The sequence below is a fragment of the Phoxinus phoxinus genome, assembly GCF_949152265.1.
Source record: "Phoxinus phoxinus genome assembly, chromosome: 3".
In the NCBI taxonomy this organism is placed as follows: domain Eukaryota; kingdom Metazoa; phylum Chordata; class Actinopteri; order Cypriniformes; family Leuciscidae; genus Phoxinus; species Phoxinus phoxinus.
The window spans coordinates 12,609,128-12,630,498 of NC_136878.1; the positions used below are offsets into that span (position 1 = coordinate 12,609,128).

General features: G+C 42.3%; 2 protein-coding genes across 3 annotated transcripts in view; both read right to left on the minus strand.

Moving 5' to 3' along the window:
* tenm1 (teneurin transmembrane protein 1) overlaps nt 1-21,371 on the minus strand; it is a 160,116-nt gene that overhangs the window by 2,034 nt on the left and 136,711 nt on the right. For both annotated transcript variants that reach the window (XM_079607920.1, XM_079607919.1), the window contains 8 exons: nt 20,099-20,609; nt 14,930-15,102; nt 14,475-14,734; nt 6,508-6,798; nt 5,503-5,893; nt 3,215-4,435; nt 1,343-1,485; nt 115-872 (listed from right to left, as the gene is read on the minus strand). In XM_079607920.1, the coding sequence (XP_079464046.1) occupies nt 115-872; nt 1,343-1,485; nt 3,215-4,435; nt 5,503-5,893; nt 6,508-6,798; nt 14,475-14,734; nt 14,930-15,102; nt 20,099-20,609 (3,748 nt within the window). The remainder of the gene's footprint in view (nt 1-114; nt 873-1,342; nt 1,486-3,214; nt 4,436-5,502; nt 5,894-6,507; nt 6,799-14,474; nt 14,735-14,929; nt 15,103-20,098; nt 20,610-21,371) is intronic.
* LOC306995934 (uncharacterized protein) lies at nt 10,786-13,808 on the minus strand. The gene is made up of 2 exons (XM_079607927.1): nt 11,803-13,808; nt 10,786-11,693 (listed from the first exon to the last, which is right to left on the minus strand). The coding sequence occupies exons 1-2, from the start codon at nt 12,326-12,328 to the stop codon at nt 11,431-11,433; spliced, it is 789 nt and encodes a 262-aa protein (XP_079464053.1). The 5' UTR covers nt 12,329-13,808; the 3' UTR covers nt 10,786-11,430.

The following is a 21,371-nucleotide window of genomic DNA, read 5'->3' on the forward strand; positions in this document are numbered from 1 at the left end:
TTTCTCACTTTGTTTGGTTGGGGTTCTAAAAAAAAGCTGAAGAGATATGTTGTAGCTTGGAGTGTATAAAGGGGTGTGTAGGCGTGTAGAGGTGTGCTGAAGTGCCGCTGTTACCTGCGACCAGTTTCCACATGTCTGATCAGATGAATGTTGAAGGGGCTGTCTGCGAGCTCAGGGTGTTGCTCAACAGGCAGAGCGTAGAACCCATCGTACCCTGAGACACGGCCCTCTGCAATAAGCTCATCCTTTTCTTTATCAGTCCATGACAAACTTCCGCCCTCCCCCTCCAGGACCCTTTTCTGCTCCCGTAGCCACGCCCCTTGCACAGCTCGTATTCGTGCCGCCTCCAGCACACGCGTGCGTTCTTCCTCCGGCGATGCTCCATAGCGAATGTTAAAGCTAAGCGCCCCCTGCTGGAGCACAATGTCAGCGAATCGCCGCATTTCCCCTCCAACCATAGCACTTATCTGGGACACAGAGACGTTTACGCCGTTCTCCAACACTCTGACTCCGCCTCCGGCACCGCCCCCGGCCACTCCCAAATCTGCCTCCAGTGGGCCGACCTTGGTGAAATAGTGTGTGTCACGCCCTTCCACCGTGAAATGGAGGCCACGCAGGTATAAAGCGCCGTTCAGCACAGCCGCAACACGACGGCTGTCCTCGCTTGCCACGCCGATTATCTCAGTCGCCACCACTCCATCACGGACGGCAAATTTCACACCTTTGCCGAAAATTGAAGAAATGGCAGAGAAAATTGGCCTGCGACCCTGCCGACCTCCAATTTTCCCATTGGCTGGCGTCATGGGGAGGCGATCCAATGAAATAAAGTTTTTCAAGTGCTTCTGAAGGTCACACTGGATGCCGAGTACAATCTGAGGTGAGATGTTATGAAATAGTTATCATAAGTCTTGTATGATTGGTGCACAAAATTAACTCTTAAAGGAATAGTTTAGCCAAAAATGAACCCACATGACCGAATCGTGAGTTGGATTGGAAATTGCTGCCATTTTCATGAATTTGTCAAGGAGATAATTATCATATGACAAAAGCATAATACTTTTAAGATTCTTTTATGGTGCTTTATGTTCATATTAGAATTTAGCCCCAATCCTGATTCCTTTTCATTATCGCTTTTGTGTTCAAAAGTGAAAAAAAGGTCAGAGTTTGGACCAACATTGTTATCATTATTGTTCCAAAAGTTGACAAATGATGATGACACAACAAAAAGTTAATAAAAAGAAAATATATATTTTTTTTTTAGGTAAACTATTCATTTAAGACTAGACTAAATAGACTAATTATGTTGGCGATAAATGCTGTGCTATGGGAAACCTCAACCTACCTTGCTGGTGTCCCAGGTTTGTGTGCGGATCTGTGTGGCCATCATCTCATATGTTTGCTCTGTGTTCTCCACCTTTGGTTTGAGGAACCCTGGAACCACATTATGAAGCTGGAACCCAAAGAGCTGCAGCCAGCTACTGATATCTGTACAGAAACAGATGCAAAACACTGTAAAGCCATTTAAGATTTTTGTTTAGCTTTTATAAAGAATGCCTTACAGTTTTAGAACTTGCAACAGAAATTCTCACGTTAAAAGACTACACAAGGAACTGTTCTGCTCATGTGAATGCAATATTACAGAAAATACTGAGCTACGTAAAAGTCAAGTCAGCTACAAAAAATGTAATGCAGTGTGAATGCGTCCCTAGCTGTACCCACCATTGAGGCCCCCAAGGCCTGAACCTCTGTTTTTTTCAACTGAGGTGTATAATAAAAGTCGCTAAATAATTGTCAAATAATAACTGTTCTTTGGTGCTGCAAATATATTGTAGCCTACAAGATAACCAACTTCCTCATCTGAGCTGATCAGTGCTTTAACAGTGAAACTGAGACGGGCAAGAAACCTGCAAGCTTTTGGCAAGAAACCTGCAAGTATTTATATCATTTGTATTACTGTGCATTCACACCACTGCCGGCGATAGCAACAAAGTGGCCGCAAGTCATTCATTTTCAATGTGTGAGCCGGTGGCGAGCAGCGGCGCGACGTGTCTTGGACGGTGTGGGCGTTGAGGAGAGTTGAGGTCAGGTCTTGGGTTCCGACCACAGTTCCCAAGCAAAATGGAGGAGAGGTTGATCAGGTAAATTTGATAAGAAGGCGCGCGACACTATTTATAGCCAACATTTTCACGCTACAGCGCTTGTTTTTCAGCGGGAATGCAAATTAGACTAGCACTTAACCATGAACACAAAAGCCAAACAACACAAATGGCTTTTGATTGGTTTATTTCGTTTATTGGATACATTTCTTACTTTCACACTTAAAAGATTCCACGAGGTTAACTTACATCCTACTTGTAGTCAGTCTGCACAAATAACGATCAACATGCTTGTTTGCTTTGCGGCCCCTTTAAATAAAGTAAAAAAAAAAGACCAAGCATTCAATCTACGTCATAGCGTCAGAGCATCCACAAATCTTTCTAAGGGCGTTGTTGATAGGGCAGCCAGAGCAAACTTTGACACTCTCACCGTCAAATGAGAGCAGTGTGAATTCATATGGTGTGAATGCACAGTATATATGCCCGTGGCTGGTCAGTGCTCAAAAAAGTGCGTACGGCCATGAACGTGACAAAAACATTTAGCATGAGTCACAAATTCCCCTGGATTCAGTGAGACATGTGATTGATGTTTTGAATACATTTACATACTGAACAAATCTTTTTGTTTTGCACATGCCTTTTGCAATCACTGAAACAGTAGAGCCTCTCTAAAATTGAGTTGACCCTGGGGTTATAAAGACCTTGTTCTTATGCCAAACTAGCCTCGAGCAAGACACTTGACCCTAGTTAGCTTGAGGGAGACAGTCCTAGTAATTAGTCCACAGCACGTTGCTTTGGCTATAACTAATGAAACTCAGCTCTGCCATGTGCTATTTCTCGGCTGTTCATCTCCCCTTAGGGAAATGTCACTGGCATAAAAGCACAATCACAGCTCACAAAGCCAAACCAAAAGCATGACATTTATTTCACTTGACTGGCTATCGCCCCCTGCTTCTAATTTCTTCACAAAGTACAAGTGAATCTGATCATATTGGAGTTTCCAAGTTGAAGCGCTTAGCCAGTTAGGGAAAATATTCTCTGATAATTATATTTCTGTTTTATCTAACTTTAGCAAGTACATTCAAAAAACTGAATTAGTCACAGAACTTTTTTCATACCTGTTGTGAACTTGGTTACATCCTGTAAGTTTCCCAGAGGATAATTGTTCCTAAATGAATACAAGTTAAATGGCTTGGGATTCACACTCAGCTCAGCCCACAATTCGTGATTGGGCGTCGTCCATCTTCCAGCTACCACGTCATAGTCGCGTCTCCCGAGATGCACCAACCGTGTGAAAGAGTCATAGAGGCCACCCTGAAAGCCAAAGACGAGAGGAAAGGTGGGGTTGGAATCTCGGTAAACGTCTCCATACGGTGTGTACCGAATTTCCTTCACCACGTGGCCGCGGCTACTGAAAACTGCAAGAGGAGTTCCGGCATTGTCACATGCTATATAGAATTCCTCGCCACTGCTCATCTCCATGGCGATGAGGTGTCCTTGAAGGTCATAATAGAGGGAAGTGATCTCCGCACTACTGTGGTTGTACAGGTGCGTCACCCGTGTCGGTTCCATCAGATCAGCGTAGAAGAACTGCAGCTGTGCTCCGTCACTACTACGGCTGGCCACTCTCCTCCCGAGCCCATCGTAACGGTACCACATCCTCTGTCCGCTGTCCCGGTCGTAGGCGCCCAAAAGCAGTCCATTCGAACCGTAATCAAAGAGAAGATTGCCACGGAGACGCAAGAACCCGTCCTCATCGGTGCGGTACTGGATCTCTCCAAGGCGCGTGATGCGGTCACGGAGATCATAGCGTAGCGGTGTCAAACGTGCACTGTTACCATGACTCAGTAAGTTGATGTTTCCGTTTAGGTCGTAGCTGTAACGCCACTGTGGGCGGTCATTTATGGCGACTGTCTGCAACTGCCCATCTGCGTCATACTCGTACGCATAGCGAGTGATGTTGCTGTCCACACCGATGCGAATATCACAATTTATGACACGTCCCATGCTGTCGTACTGCAGTGTCATCCAGTAGGCGATGGATTTCAGAATCTCATACTGAACCTCGATTACTTGCCCAGTAGGGTTGAAGATTTTAGTGTGCTTCATGGCATGTGTGGTGATGACTTGGTTCAGGTCGTAGTTGATAACGCTGAATTTCCCGAACTGCTCGATTCGTCCCGACACGTCCACGTAGCGGTAGAGGTCAATCGGAAGTGGCGTTTCGTTGATCATAGCTTGCATGCTGGTGACTCTGAAGTTGTTGTAGCTGTAGTCGAAGCGAGCATTAACCAATCCTTCTTCGCTGAAACGATATATTTGTCTACTCACCAGAGGACCTGAATCCAAGAAATAGAGAGAAAAAGAGAAAAGAAAAAAAATAAGATGAGAAGTTAGCAGAGAGCCACACAGAGGTTAGGTAAAAGAAGAGTCAGCTTCGCCACAGTGTGAGATTGGATGAACTCCCCCACTGTCAGACGACTGATTGTGATTCAAAGAGCTTTTAGACCAGCCAAGCAGGAGGGGAGTGAAAGCGAAGTGACAAAAGGAAGATTAAATGTCAGCCTGTATGTTTATTGGTGCAAGAGTACAACCTGTTTACCTGTCCAAATGCTCACACATCTTACTTGTCTCTCTGTCTCACGGGATTATCACTTCACTTGTTTATTTGAGCAAAGATGCCATGGTGATACCTGTCTCTTTGCTAATTGAAGTAAGCATTTCACCTGGTTACTGACTACAGAAAAACTTGATAAATGTATGGAAAATCGTATTACCTGGCTTTCTTTAAATTACGGCTGATTGGTATGGTATGACAACACATAAAATGTGATGGCAGATATGCCACTTATACTACGGTAGATATATTTGCATGGCTAATAGAGTACAGTATGTGTCATTTTGTATATAATTAATTAGGAGTAATCAAAAAGGGCACCACATGGTTATTAAAAAAGAAACCACTTTATGGTGAATTTACAGCAAACATAATTAAAGCATGAAAAGGAATTGGAATCATAAATAATTTAACTCTTTAATGTTTATTTTAAGAAAGAAATATTTTGGGGAAAAATTGTAATTCCATTAACCATATGATCAGATAATTTTAATCACAACTAAACAACCAGACTCTAACTAATATTAATCATTTGTTCGGGAATCAAACTACACTGAAAGCACTGAAAGTGTTGTTGAGTCACTAAAAATAATTGATTTAAAGGAGTCAATTGTTTGGGAATTGGACTACACTCGTGTTTGTTTTTGATACACAAAAAAATAAATATATATATATATATATATACCATAATGTAAAATTACTCATACTGTGATATACGATTTTGGTCACACCGATCAGCCCTACTGTCAATGTGTCTGTCCGATAACATTGTTTTTGTGCTGCTCTTACCTGTCTGTCTGTAGCGGATTGTGCAAACGAATCCTTCATGCATCAGGTGGATGGTTTTAACAGCACCTGTTGCCTCGTCGTAGGTGAAGGTAATAAGTGTTGAATCATAGAGGATCTCAGCCAGCCGGGCCACTCGGCTGTATTTATAGATTACATGCCTGCCTGTGCCCAGGTACAGGCTCTGGAGCAGGCGCCCATCGTGGGCGTAGTCTTGCGTGAAGCAGGAGGTGGGTGAGTCGGGTGGGGTGTAGGTGTTTCGGTAGTAGCCCACAGATAGAGAGGTCTGCAGGCTGTGTCTCACCATGCTGGGGAGGGTGACTGACAGCAGACAGTCTGTCTGATCGTACTCGAATGTATAGCGCCGCTGACTGTGTAACAACAGCTGGACAGACTGAGAAGGAGAAGAACCAGAAAGAAATAGAAGACAGAGAGAGACTTAAACATGTACAGTATCAGAATCTCTTGAACATGTTGCATTTGACCCCCTAATAAAAAAAGAAAATAAAGAAAATAACATTTTATTTTGATAAAAAAATCCCAAATTCTTATATCCAGAAATTCTGAAATTTTCATTCCCATTATTCTCAATGGTTAGTATTTTTCTGTGCATTAAAAATTTAATAAATTAAAAAACAAATCTGGAAAAAAAAAGAATAAAAAATAAATATACTAAAATAAATAAATACCGGTACTTGTTAAAAACTATTTACAAATACATTTTATACATTTAAATAAATGTATTTACTTTTTATTATTATAGTAAAGATAATGAGATATTTTGCATTATGGTTGGGCTCTTGTCATAAAAATAATGTTAGGCTTTGTTTTTAAATAAAAAAATATTAAAAGTTATCAATAACAATTAGTAAAAAATAAAAAGTAATAATTAAAAACAAAATAAAACAAGTTCTTTCCTCTCATTTTGGGGTCAAATACAACCTGGGCAGTTTTTTTTTTAGATTCACACAGGCATAGCCCCATCTTTCACACACATACAGTACATACCTTTTCCAGAAAAGTGTAGCTCCAGATCTTCCCATTGGCCCAGGTCCGTGTGATGATGCGTCCGTTATCATAGTCCCTACGCTCGGTCCAGTTGCCTCTCTGTATGCTGGTGACCAGACCTTCGCTCGAGTACGACACTCGCACTTGATTGTATTTACTGGGGGTCCAGAGCACAGGCCTGCCCTTGTCATCGTACTGAACGCGCAGAGTGAACTTGCGATGGTCATCATAGATCTTCCCAACCCGACTCTCTTGACTATAGTCTATAGACAACACATTCCTGTTGTGAGCCTGAGCGAGAGAAGGGGGTGAGAAACAAGGTACAACTTATGATCTTATTACATCAGAGTACACAGAAACATGTGTGCAATAAAATTGGCAATAAAAGAAGAACATTTCTTTCTCAGGGGCAGAGAGGAAGACAGGGTTGCAGTTATGGCCAACATTATTCAGCATATACGTCAATGAATTGACAATGAGTCTGGACCAGTTTGAAGCTCCTGATTTCACTTTGTGATTCCTAGATCAATTCCCAGCCCTTTGGAGAGGATTTGGTTTGCCCGTCTACCACTGTAAGGGGCTACCGCAGAGTCTGGACCTTCAAGAAAATTTTGCTCCCATAAAAAGATAATGTCCTGTAGATGCCTGTTAGAATTTGGCTGAATATATTAGAATCAGTAATTGAGCCGGCTGCCCTTTACGGCAGCGAGGTGTGGCGTCCACTAACAAATTGGAAATTAGGCAAATGGGGAAAACATCCAACTGAGACCTTGCATGCAATATTCAGTAAAAAATATCTTAAAAGTAAATGGGAACACCGCAAATAACGCATGCAGGGTGAAATTAGGCCAATAACATTAATTCAGTGATCCCTGTATCATTATAAAACCTTGCAATGAGAAGAGTTGAGTAAAGAAAACAGACCGCTCGCTGAGCTGGTCCTGAGTTTTACAATTAATTGTACTAACATACATGCCCCTTGTGACCAGAGTAATTCTGTGAGCATAATTAGAATAAACCAAATTACAAACACAAGCAAAATATGGTTATATCATATTTGGAAATCCAAAGTAAAATGCAATTCTGTTTGGACCTAATAATACTGCACAGTGGCAGACTACTTATGCTGCCTTCCATTCAGCAAGTACTGTAGTAAGAATTCCCAACTTGGAATCATCCACATGACTTCGAATGGAATGAAGCACTGTCCACTGAGTCAGATTGAAAAAATCTCGGGTCAGGTTCAAGATGCGCTCTGTACTGGCAGCTCATTGTCTCTTTTTCTGTCACCGAATGAGTGACAGTGAGAAAGTGGCCTATTCTTCTTGTGCCTTTCTCTAAAATAAACCTACTTTTCAAATGTATTATTAATAGTGCTATCGGCATCAATACATGCAATTAATTAAAGATGTTTAAGACATTTGTTTACAGATTTAATTTGACCTTATAACTGCTCTAAATAAAAAAATTTAATTGAAAAAAATATATCGTCAGGTCAGAGGCCAACCTTCCACCGGAAATCTCTCGTGAACATATGTACAGCTGTTGCTGGAAGCCAGTGATTATAGTTTATAAAGTTTTAAAAATTTATATTTTTCTCCTAAAAATCCATTGGTTTATTGATGGATGCGTTTTTTGGACCTTCATTTTGGGGTGAACTATTCCTTTAAGCAATAAATCAGGATATTTCTGAAGGATCATGTGATAGTGAAGACTGGAGTAATGGCTGCTGAATTTTTTTTTCCATCACAGGAATACATTACATTTTAAAGTTATAGTTAAAAAAAAAAAAGTTATTTTAAATTGTAACAATATTTTACAATATTAGGGTACAACGGGGCTAAAGGCTCACTTTAAGAAAAATTTGCTTTTCACTACTTCCATAGTGTGATTGCAGAAATATTGAATAGATTTTGTGTGAAAATAAACACAAAAAAGTGGGTTATTTTGTTTAAAATTCTTATAAATATAAGAGGTAACAAGGTGGGCCTTTTACCCCACACACAGGGCAAAACCAGCATGGGGCAAAAGGCACAAAGCATTGATACAAATACTTTAGCTAAACTAATATGTTTTTAATAATGTCTAAGTTATACTTGTTCAAAACAATCACTTTAGCAAAATTTGTACGATTTTCTGTTAATTTTGATAAATTAAAGAATTAATTTGTGTTCAATAATACATATACGGTCATTAAAATGGAAACTGGAAAAGTCAACCATCTATTTATTATCATGTTAATTATTGTGCCTTTCACCCCAACAGTTGCGGATGGTGGGGGAGCGGGAGGTGGCCGGAGGAGCGAGAACTGCTTGGCGGTCGTGAGGAAGAGCCCAGGCAGTCCCGGCCGGACATGTCCGGGAAAAAGAGGACGTATGGTCACCCCTACAACTCAGCTTTCTCCACAGAGCAAGAGCCTGTTAGCTTGGCTTAAAAAAAAAGATGGCTGACACTATTTGTACATTCTCCAGTGAGATCCCACCCACTATGGGCAGGTTGAAAATGTGGAACTAGCTCCTACTACTGGCTGTAGTTTTCAGCCTCTGGCCAGGAAATATTCAGATGAGCAAAATTACGATTTTTGCGTCATCGGAAGATTTTTTTCTAGACAAAAAATACATAAATCTCTCGTCTCAGGGGGACATGAGGGGGGAGGGGGGGGGGAGCATGGCAATTCGAAAATACTACAGGTTTTCTACTGATACAAAGCTTAATACTAATCGGTGAAGTATCCTTTAAGTAGCTTGAACAAAACAGAAAATCATTAAGACCTTTGTCTCAAAATATATCCAATACTTTTAGCAATTCTCATTTGCTACTTAAATCTACAACATTTAAAAAATATATAAAATATTAGATCAAATTAGCACAGAATCAACTTTGCGCTGCTGCCCGCAATCAGGGAATCAGACCAAGGATCAGCCAAATGTCCACGTGCATTTTGAAAAGCGGATGTTTTGGAAAGGGCTGCGGCAGGTTCTTGTGCCATCTAGTGGTTTAGGAAAATAAAATCAAAGGAGCCTTTTACCCCGCTGTACCTTACTTTTTTTTTTATCAAATAAATGCACACTTGGTGAGCATAAGACACTTCTTTTAAAAAAACATAAAAAAATCTTATAGTAAATATACTAAAAATGAGATTTACTATGACATTTTCTGTTAACTTCTATTAATTAGCATTTGCAATTTTAATTTGTAGTGCCTTTAAATCACACTAAAACTGCAACCAAGAAGTGAAAGTGGACAGTGAAAGAGTGAATATCAGAGAGCATAAAATAGAGAAGAGAAAGATTTATGGAGTTTATTCTAAGAGGAAGTTGGAACAGTGAAATGCGGGGTAAAAAAACTGTGCAGTTTCTGTTATATGGTATATAGAGAGTACATTAGAGAGAGCAGGTGTGTAATGTAGTCGGTTTCTTCCATTTTTACCACACTAAAGTCCCTAGTTAAGGAAAGTCAGTTAACTCTGCGGCCATCTTTGTAATGTCCTGGGCAGCTACTGTATTAGTAGGCAGGTAAGTACAGATTCTATGTAGATTACTGGAATGAGGAAAGACCGAAAGACAAAACTGTTTTCCAAGCTTACATTTCAATAACACATGTCAAATCACTAACAAAATCAATACCCAGTGTTTTACTTCTGTCAGAGTTTCCTCCCACCTTTTAGGAAGACAATGAACATGTGAAATAAATAAATAAAGCTTGCTTTAATATAGGGCATCAAATAAAATCATGCAATTTAAGCTTAACGCACAATGATGTTAATTAAAGCTAACTGTTGCACTATTATTAGAAATATGCATTGTGAGAAGCAAGATTAGTATTTGATTTATTTGATTTAGAACGACCCAGGTTCAATTCCAAAGCTGGAATAAATTAATTGAAATTAAATTAAAAAATGCAACTCTTTGGAAGTGGATGAATAACAGAAGCAGGATCTTTTTTAGTTCCATTTAGTAAGCAATTTCACTGACTTGACCTCAATGATGATTGCTGCATTTGCCGTGACAGCTTCACGTGAAACTAATTATGCAATAAGTACTACTGTTAACATTAGCTAAAAATACCTGATAGTAGTATGTTATAAACTGAACTGTTCAGCACAAAGGTGAACACAAGATAATTATTGCATTTTACGTGTTTGAGCAATCCTAAATTACCAAAGATTTGTAACTTTACTATCTCAGTCAATAATCACCTCACAATAGACTTATTCAGAGCAGCACCATGACAGGTGTGAAAGCGAGGCTGTCACAGTGTCTGGTTTGAGTTCCCTGGGTCACCACTAGATGTCCTCCTTCCCCACGGTGTTTGTCACATTCTGAACTACATTCCCCACGATCCTTGTTCTTCATTGCACTCAGCTGTCCCTTGTCACTAATCATTGCACTCAGCCAATTCCCCATTAGCATTGTCATTTCCCTGTGTATATAACCCTGTCTGTTTTAGTATGTGTCACGGAGTCCTTGTTATATATCACACCACTTCTGAGTTCTGCTTTGTTGCCCGTTTTGTATTGTTTTATGTTTTTGGATTGCTTCTCTGGTTTTGACCCCTGCCTGGACTGTTTACGAGTACGGATACCCCTAATAAATACTGCAAATGGATCTAACCCCTGCTTCCCGTGTGTGGTTCGTGACAGAAGGACTCCGTCATGAATAGATCCAGCGGTAAGGGTTTTCGTGGCTCTTCCCCAGCCATCAAGAGGGGAAGTTCGAAGGAGGTTCCACCGCGGATGAACATTTTTCAATGTTTTGCGCTATGGGCCCATCAAACGGAGGAAATCATGGCGACCAAATCCCCTGAGCCTCCTTCAGTCAGACAGAAATCTTTTGAAGGAACCCGCCTGGCCAAGTTTTCTGGGACCCGTGGAGGCCGCAGGGGAGGAGGTACTAGAGGCGACTTCCAGCACCACTCTTCGCCTCAGTCTCTCTTCCACCCTGGGCCGGTGATGCTCAACCCAGAGCTCCCTTCACCGTTGTTCCTGTCCCGCCTGGAGCCTACTCCTCGCCATCGAACACGGAGGAGGAGGAAGACTTCCTGCCTCCTTAATGACCCGGAGACCGTCCCTGGGCAGATCGCTGTCGTCCCAGTGGCCGTGCCGGTGCAGCCCGCTGTCGTCCCGGAGGCCGTCCCCTCCAAGCAGCCCGCTGTCGTCCCGGAGGCCGTCCCCTCCAAGCAGCCCGCTGTCGTCCCGGAGGCCGTCCCCTCCGAGCAGCCCGCTGTCGTCCCGGAGGCCGCCCCCTCCGAGCAGCCCGCTGTTGTCCCGGAGGCCGCCCCCTCCGAGCAGCCCACCGTCGTCCCGGAGGCCGTCCCCTCCGAGCAGCCCGCCGTCGTCCCGGAGGCCGTCCCCTCCGAGCAGCCCGCCGTCGTCCCGGAGGCCGTCCCCTCCGAGCAGCCCGCCGTCGTCCCGGAGGCCGTCCCCTCCGAGCAGCCCGCCGTCGTCCCGGAGGCCGTCCCCTCCGAGCAGCCCGCCGTCGTCCCGGAGGCCGTCCCCTCCGAGCTGCCCGCCGTCGTCCCGGAGGCCGTCCCCTCCGAGCAGCCCACCATCAGTCCTGCCACGGCCAAGAGAGCGGTCTTCCTCTTTTATGCGGTGGCGGTACTGCATGCGTGGAGGAGGCACAGGATGTCTGCCATTCCAGAGACTGTCCACGTCACGTCTGCCGTTCCAGAGACTGTCCACGTCACGTCTGTCGTTCCAGAGACTGTCCACGTCACGTCTGCCGATGCAGAGACGGTTCCTGTGCCAGACGCTGTTCCCGTAAGTCCTGCCATGGCCAAGAGGGCTGTTTTCCTTTTCTATACATTGGCAGTACTGCATGCATGGAGGGGACACACGTCTGCCGAGCCTGGATTTCACGTCACGTCTGCCGAGCCTGAGCTTTACGTCAAGCCAGTTCCCGAGCCGGTGGCGTCTGTTGCAGTTCCTGAGCCGGTGGCGTCTGTTGCAGTTCCTGAGACGGTGGCGTCTGTTGCAGTTCCTGAGACGGTGGCGTCTGTTGCAGTTCCTGAGCCGGTGGCGTCGGTTGCAGTTCCTGAGCCGGTGGTGTCTGTTGCAGTTCCTGAGCCGGTGGCGTCGGTTGTAGTTCCTGAGCCGGTGGCGTCTGTTGCAGTTCCTGAGCCGGTGGCGTCTGTTGCAGTTCCTGAGCCGGTGGTGTCTGTTGCAGTTCCTGAGCCGGGGGTGTCTGTTGCAGTTCCTGAGCCGGGGATGTCTGTTGCAGTTCCTGAGCCGGTGGTGTCTGTTGCAGTTCCTGAGCCGGTGGTGTCTGTTGCAGTTCCTGAGCCGGTGGTGTCTGTTGCAGTTCCTGAGCCGGTGGCTTCACCGCCGTGGCCGCCCGAGGGGTCTTCACCGCCGTGGCCGCCCGAGGGGTCTTCTCCGCCCTGGCCGCCAGATGGACTGTCGTCTCCGCCCTGGCCGCCAGATGGACTGTCGTCTCCGCCCTGGCCGCCCGATGGACTGTCGTCTCCGCCCTGGCCGCCCGATGGACTGTCGTCTCCGCCCTGGCCGCCCGATGGACTGTCGTCTCCGCCCTGGCCGCCCGATGGACTGTCGTCTCCGCCCTGGCCGCCCGATGGACTGTCGTCTCCGCCCTGGCCGCCCGATGGACTGTCGTCTCCGCCCTGGCCGCCCGATGGACTGTCGTCTCCGCCCTGGCCGCCCGATGGACTGTCGTCTCCGCCCTGGCCGCCCGATGGACTGTCGTCTCCGCCCTGGCCGCCCGATGGACTGTCGTCTCCGCCCTGGCCTCCCGATGGACTGTCGTCTCCGCCCTGGCCTCCCGATGGACTGTCGTCTCCCCCCTGGTCTCCCGATGGACTGCCGGTTTCGCCGTGGCTGCCGGCTAAGTCGTCACCCCTTGTTCATGTTCCCCTCCATGGACCTGGCCCCCCGTCCCGCCCCCTGATCCTCCACCATTTCACCTCCCGCCTGGACTTTTGTTTTGTCTGTTATGTCTTGGAGCGTCTGGTAGCCGCTCCGTAGGAGGAGGGTTATGTCACAGTGTCTGGTTTGAGTTCCCTGGGTCACCACTAGATGTCCTCCTTCCCCACGGTGTTTGTCACATTCTGAACTACATTCCCCACGATCCTTGTTCTTCATTGCACTCAGCTGTCCCTTGTCACTAATCATTGCACTCAGCCAATTCCCCATTAGCATTGTCATTTCCCTGTGTATATAACCCTGTCTGTTTTAGTATGTGTCACGGAGTCCTTGTTATATATCACACCACTTCTGAGTTCTGCTTTGTTGCCCGTTTTGTATTGTTTTATGTTTTTGGATTGCTTCTCTGGTTTTGACCCCTGCCTGGACTGTTTACGAGTACGGATACCCCTAATAAATACTGCAAATGGATCTAACCCCTGCTTCCCGTGTGTGGTTCGTGACAGAGGCTGTGAGAGACAGACTTACCGTTGTTGTTTTTTCAATGGCATCTGCCGTAAAAAGCTGTAGAAAAATCCTAGATTACTTATAAATTTCCACAGCTCACATTGTCTGGGTTTTGTTCTCTACTGAAATTCCTCAGGAAGATATTTTTACAGTGTTTCTTCAGCAGAACAATCAAAAAATGCATTAAATAACAATTCAACTCGCTGAAGATTGTATATCTATCCCTCACATCCTCGCTTTCATTCCTGTTAAAAACCAAAGATGGCGCTGCACTGTAAAAAAAAGTTGTTGCCTTAAATTTGTAAGTACAATCAATATGAATATTCAAGTCATTTTAACTTAAATCACAGACTTAAAAATGAGTTGAATCTTTTATAACTTAAATAAAGGTAAAAATTGCTTAACTTACTGTATATTGAGTTAAAACAATATAAAAACATATGTTGTCATAACTTATTGATCATACATTTGTTTTACAGTGTGCTGTGAATAAGGTCTTTGTGTGGCAGACATCTTGGAAAATCACATTGCACATAACATGCTATACCCCGGTCACCCTAGTCAGAAAACACATTATTACCCTCAGTCTTCGTTCATATGCTGTGAAATTCCCTTTGGCCTGTTCACGTCTTTGTCTCCATTCTATCAGGCTGTGAGCTGGTTCCCCTGGCAACGTGATGTTGCACCTTCCGACTGTGGGATGGACGAGGCCTGCCGATGCCCCTGGCAACAACCCCGATGACACGGTTGGTTCAGTACTGAGAGTAACGTCCATCCCGCTGGCATATGTCACCCATAGAGAGCCGTCATCTCGAACACCGTACACACTAACAGAGTGAGCTGGACAGAGAGAAAGAGCAATAAAAGATTTAGAAGCATTACATTTATTACATGAAATGATGTCAGAATTTCCATTTTGGGTGAACTATCCCTTTAAATGTGTCTGAAGTGTTCAAATACTTTTTGGGGCCATTGTGTTTGACATAATCACAAAAAATAATTTGCAGATTCACACACACACATACACTCTCTCACCTTGTCTAAGTGTGTAGATGGTGTTATCCGCAGAGTGGTTTGTAATTATAATAAAGTTTTCTCTGTTCGAGGCAGTGGCTTCCACTCTGACAGCTTTCTCCATGTTTCCATGGAAACTACTGACCTCTCCAGTCGGCAAGGTCATGTTGATGAGGTGTCCGTCAGAGTTATACCTGCTCATGAACACACATTCTGTTAGTCTGAGTGTGTGTGTGTGTGTGTGAGAGAGAGAGAAAGACTGTATTAAAGTTTAAATTAGTGAGTGTAAATGCATGTGTATGTAAGAGAGTTTAAAGAGGTCATATGCATTTTTTCATTTTATTTTCCCCCGACGACATTTGAAACAGTTGTCAAGGCTTCGTGTGCCATAATTTAGCTGTTCATGACAATTTTCCATCCACTCCCTGACCTTAACAACAGCAGTAAACAGGTTGTTTTTTGCTGCCGTGCCTTTAAGACCTCTGTGTAAACGCCCTCTTCGCATGTGAAATGAGAAACGCTTTGCTTCACTTACATACGGCCTGGGTTTGCTATTGGGTCCAATATAGTTCATGCGGCTGCATTCTTCAATAACGGCCTCTTTGCAAAGACTGAATTACATTGTGACAGGATCATAAAACAATCCACTGAAATGTGCTGAACTGTGAAGGTGGAACTTCAATGATCAGGGACCTTGTTAAAAATAAACTTCAGTCACACTTTCCTAAAGTGTGACATCCAGAAGGATGTTTTCATTGTTAGTTAAACAAAAATTGGAATATCTGTTTTTTAAAGGATAAAGTGTCAATTCAGCTTGTTCCTCGTTACCTTGCTGTGACAGTTTTGAAACAAAAATGGTCACACTTCAGATTAGGGTCCAATTCTCATTATTAACTACAACATTTGCCTCAAACTCCTTATTACTGGTTAGAATATGTAGAATATGGTCTTGCAGAATAATAAACAGCCAATATCCTAGTAATATGCATGCTAATAAGCAACTAGTTAATAGTGACAATTGGACCCTAAAGTGTTACCACAAAAACAAAAAACATGTGTCACTGACATGTAAATGTGGTGGTCGTCTTAATTAATCTCATAATTCCAATAAATGGTTGTTTTGGCTGTGTAACTTAACACTTCAGAAGTTCCAATATTAATACACCAATGTTCTGACTTGTATGCATAAATGGTACTTTTTAAAAATGTGTATTTGTCCTTTTATTTTGTCTGGTTACTTTAAAAAAAAAAAATTAGAGTTAGTATTTTTAAAACATTAAAGATCATTTTTGATGATCTCACTGCTGTGACAATTCCTCAGCATCCCACCACCCCTGAACTCCACCTCTGCTTCTATTCATTCATTACTAACCTCATTATTAAGTAGTCCAGGGGTTATTAAGAGCTTTAGTCGAGTCTCAAGCTGCAGTCTTGTCTTTGACAGCAAGCCAAATCTGTTTACCTTCATTATACGCAGGGATTAGGGAACTCATGAACACTGTGCCAAGCACAAAGGACAGTTTTATTCAACCGTAGTTTCCCTTGATTGACTTTTTTTCAGTTTGTCTACATTTTAAGAAAGTAAAAATTTAACTCATCTATAAACGCAGCAGCTTAAAGAGCGTATTAAATAAACTAAATGTCTAAATGACAATTACAAAAAGGTTATAGAATAGAAAGCATCATTATCTCAGGATAAAAGTCAATGTGAAGTCCCTGAAAAGACAGAAAAACAAAGTGTGGGTGTAAGATACATTATAAAGGTGAATGTTAAAATCCGCCGATGCACCATAGAGGAACAGACGACTTGACATTTGAATCCGTGTGGTGGATCATGGACGGTCGTGTCACTCATGTGATATTATGAGGGGGTGAAGCACTTATGACATGTTTCATTTCTCTTTCTCCATTTCTAAATCCGTATTTAGAACTAAACAACTCAAGCTTCTTCATCTTCTTTGTCCCTGTTTTATTTATGTCTTGTCAATGCCAAATTAAACCATATACTTGTGTCTTGCCACCCACACTTGATGTAAAAGAATAAAAGCTTTCATTTGAGCTTTCAAATGCCTGCGGTTTAGATCAAGAGACATCGGCCGCCGTGTTCTCCTGTACTCAAAATGTTGAGTCTGCTTGAGATGCAGGTTTCTTCCTCATCTACTTCAACATCTTAGGGAGATTTCCTTTCCTTTCCTTTCCTCACTGGGGGGTTGTAAGCCACTATTTTCCCTTTCCTTTTATCTCCTTTAGTTTTCTATTTTCTGTAAAGCTGCTCTGGAACATTGTGTATTGCAAAAAGCGCTATACAAATAAACCTGAATTGAAAAAGGACTAAATGGATTGACTGTGCAGGCATAAGCACCTAATCCACACGGTTTATGCTACTGTATTCTCATTAAAACTCTTCTGAAATCTTATTCTAAAACTTTTATTTCTACGTTTTCAGATTTCTATATGTACAGGTCGTTGCTATGCGGTTGCTATGGTGTTCTGAGCAGTAGGAGCCAACAGTAATAGTGATGTTCACCTTAGCAAGCACAACTAATACGGCTATGTGTCAAAACTTAATAAGCTGCCTACCTGACCGCATTTTTGGGCATCACAGGCACATTTGAACGTTAGAATCGATCATTTGAACGCCTTCGTCGTGCTTCACTGGTTGCCAGACACTCGCATGCTTGCATATTGAGCAGCCTCTCAAAATTTCCCAAAATTTCACTATCCTCTATGGTGAAATGATCGTCTCAACCCGAGCCTCTTGGCACCTTCAGAAAAAATAAATAAATAATAATAATAATTCTAAAGTGGGGGTCTCAAACTTGAAATGACTTGGGGACCACCAGCTAAGTAGAGGGCCAGTTGAAGTGCTTTTGAAAGGCTCATCTGTCCCTCATTCCTAGCATAACTCTGCACGTTTAGTTGACTAATGACGCCTGAGATTGTATTCCTGCAATTTTCTGTTTGCAGATCGCCCAGGTAGCTGGCAAATTAATAGACCAGAAACATCACAAGCTGGCTTTGATGTAACAATTCATTCAATACGGTTAATGCCCTTATTCTTTCTAAAAAATCAAAACAAGAATAATTAATAAATAAATAAATAAATCTTAAACTACTCATTACTGTCTCCCTTACAGCTGTATTGTAGCTTAAACATTTCTGAGAAATTCTGGGACTCTGATGTGTACCGTTAGTAATGAATAACTTCTGTTGTATTCCTCATTCGTAACTGAATCACTTTGAATAGAGGCAAAATGAACAACTGCATAAGGTAAACTGCCTATAATTCCCCCAAATTAAGTTTAGAAAGGCAGCTTTAGGTTTTGAGCTTTTTCTGAGCACTTTCTAACGCAAGTCATTACTGCATGCAGATCAGATCTGAGAAATTCCCTGAACCAGAGGCGCTTGTTGACGAGTTTGGAACACCTACGTTGGCGCATATTCTGCTTTGAGGTATGTTTCTGAAATATTCAGTACTTACTACTTCTGGATGAAGGGAACTGATCAAAGTCAACACACCATCCTTCAGTGTGTGCACAACAGAACGTAGCAACATCATTTAAATGAGCTTCCACAGTGTTAGAGAATAAGCTACAGGCATCTAGTCAGAATAAAAAGTTGCATATGAACCCATTTAAAATTGATAAACATATGAACTAAAATGGTAACACTGTAGAATAAAATGTAATTAATCAACATTAGTTCCACTTAGTTAACGGTATCACGACAGACAGTTCTTTTTACTCTATTAATTATTCTAGGTTAATGTTAATTTCTACAAATACTGATAATTTTTTTCTTTTTAATTATAATATAACATAGTTCTTTATTTAATTTATTTACTTTGTGTATTTGTGTTTTGTTTCATTCTGCTGTTTTAAATACATTATACAAGAAAAATTATAATATAACTTGAAATGTATTTAAATAAATGAAAAACAACCAGAATTAATAAATGCTGCTAACATTTGTTTATTGTTTGCTCACGATACCTAGTGCATTAACTAATGTTAGCGAATAGCAATTGTAAAGAATACCACCCAAGAAATATTGCTTTCTGATATTATTATTTACAACTATTTCATAATAAAATTCAATTCATAAACCATAAGTTAATGCATTTAGTTTAATGGGCAGCATTTTTTATATAATTATATTTAAAAATGATTAGGATTGATAAATGCTGTTAAAATGGTTGTTTATTGTTAGTTTATGATACCTAATGACTAAAAGTTAACAAAAAGTAAGCATAAAGTGTTACCACAAAAAAGAAAAAAAGAGGCTGTTTACAATTGGGCGTTTGGATACTGTGCATAACAGGACATGAACAAAACTATGATTTCGGCACTTCTAGTCTGAACCATAAGGTGTCAGTTTAATGTTTGAATATGGTTTAGTAAGTGCCAGCAGGGGGCAGTGTCTCACAACAGACCGAACACAGTCATGTGATCCGCCTCAACACTACACCATGAGCTGCATGAGAACGTGTATGTGTGTGTATGTGTGTGTGTGTAAACACAGTGTGTGAAAGGTCACAGAGTTGATCAAACAAAAAGGAGAGAAAGAGAGAGAGGAAAAGAAGCCCCTGACATTTTCACACTAAATTAGAACTTGCAGCTCAGTCTCACAAATCCCTGAAAATGCCCATGCAAACAGTTTACACACACGCACACACACACTCACAGGTACCCAGGCTCTTTCATAGTGAAATCAGAAGAGGATACAGAGTTCTTTTCTTTATTGGATAGATTAAGGCTGAGTGATTTTCATTGCAGCAGAAAAACACGCAGCTTGAGAAATCGAACTACTGCACTCTTTCAAACGATCTCAGGTAACACTGTCGATCAGACACTATTAGATTATTTTCCTTCTGATAAATTCTAATAAAGCGTGATTAAATTAGGCGCAGGTAAAGATTAATCTATGCTGGGAGAATATTGTTTTATATACAGTAGAAACTTGCCACTATTCCTTCTGATAAAATGGCCTTAGACTACCAGAGTGTGCAAGTGAGGCTGTGTGGCATGACAGCAGCCGAAATAGACTCTAAGGGAACCTACGACAGGATATGACACAAGAAAACGAAGACAGATCGTGCTATCGCGCGCACCTATAAATCAAGCAATGCAGCGCACTATCCTGATGAGAGAGAGATAGACAAAAGGAGGGTAAAAGAAGGGCATCACTTACTCGTAGACAGTAGTCCAGCCGTTCTCATTGCTGATGGTAGCGAGCAGCCCCGTGTTGCCGTAGTAACTGAGCTGTGCGAGGTCGTGCGCGAGAGCCGAGATGCGCTTCAGCATCCCAGCATTGCTGATGGTTAGCCAGTAAACCTGGCCGCCCGGGGCTACGAGCCACAGGGGCACGCCATTAGCATCCCGCCGCAACTGCGCTATCGTGCCCTCCCTGCTTGCTATGCTGCTCAGGTGGCCCTCGAGGGTATATGTGAAGTTAAGTAAGTAGTCCCCGGTTACCAGGCTGCGGGTGAACAGGTGAGTACCATTTGGACTGAACAGGTAGAGCTCTTGATCCGCCACCGAGGTGAGCTCGAACACCCCCTCGGGAGTGAGCTGTGGATGGTTAGCGGTGAGCCGACGAATACGCACATTCCCGAGGTCAGCGATGTAGAGGGAGCCATTAGGAGAAACTGCCAGAGATGAGGGAGACTTCAGCTTGGCGTCGCGAGCGTAACCTCCATCACCTAGGGACAATTTCATGGAGAGAATGAGAAAGAGAAGGGCAACAAAGAGGAAGTCTAGTTCATTAGGCATTCAGTGTTGGACTTAACGATTAAACCTCAGAGACCCACTGCAGTAAAAGTGCAACACTCTTCTACATCAGTTAAATAATAAAGTTTTTTTTTGTACAAATTAAATCTGCATACAACAGAGACATCCAGGGCTATTAAATGTGTCACACCAACAAGTTTGGCAGGAAAATATTTACAAATTGAATCTCCCAGCATGCCAAAGTCAAACTACATAACTGCCCACTGTCACACTGCTGACAATTAAAAAAAAAAAACATTGACCTGTATTATGTAATAATATGCAACATGCTGTGTTTTTACTTCAAAATTTAATGAATGAAAGAAAAAGATAGAAATATTCTTCAGAAGGTTGGGGTCAGCAAGATTTTTTTGGGTGTTTTTTGACAGAAGCCTCTAATGTGCACCAATGCTGCATTTATTAGATCAAAAATACAGTTAAAACTGTAATATTGTGAAATATTATTACATTTTAAATAACTATTTTCTATTTTAATATATGTAATTTATATTAAAAAAAATCAAAACAATATTAGCTCAAAACAATATTATAATACAAAAACATTTCATATTGAGTATTTACTCAAGATTCATGAATAAACTTTTCTTAATGATTTTCAACATAGGCAAATAAAACATTAGCATGGGTAAGGGCCGCTCTCAGATGAACATACTCAAGTTTCAGGCATCTAGCTT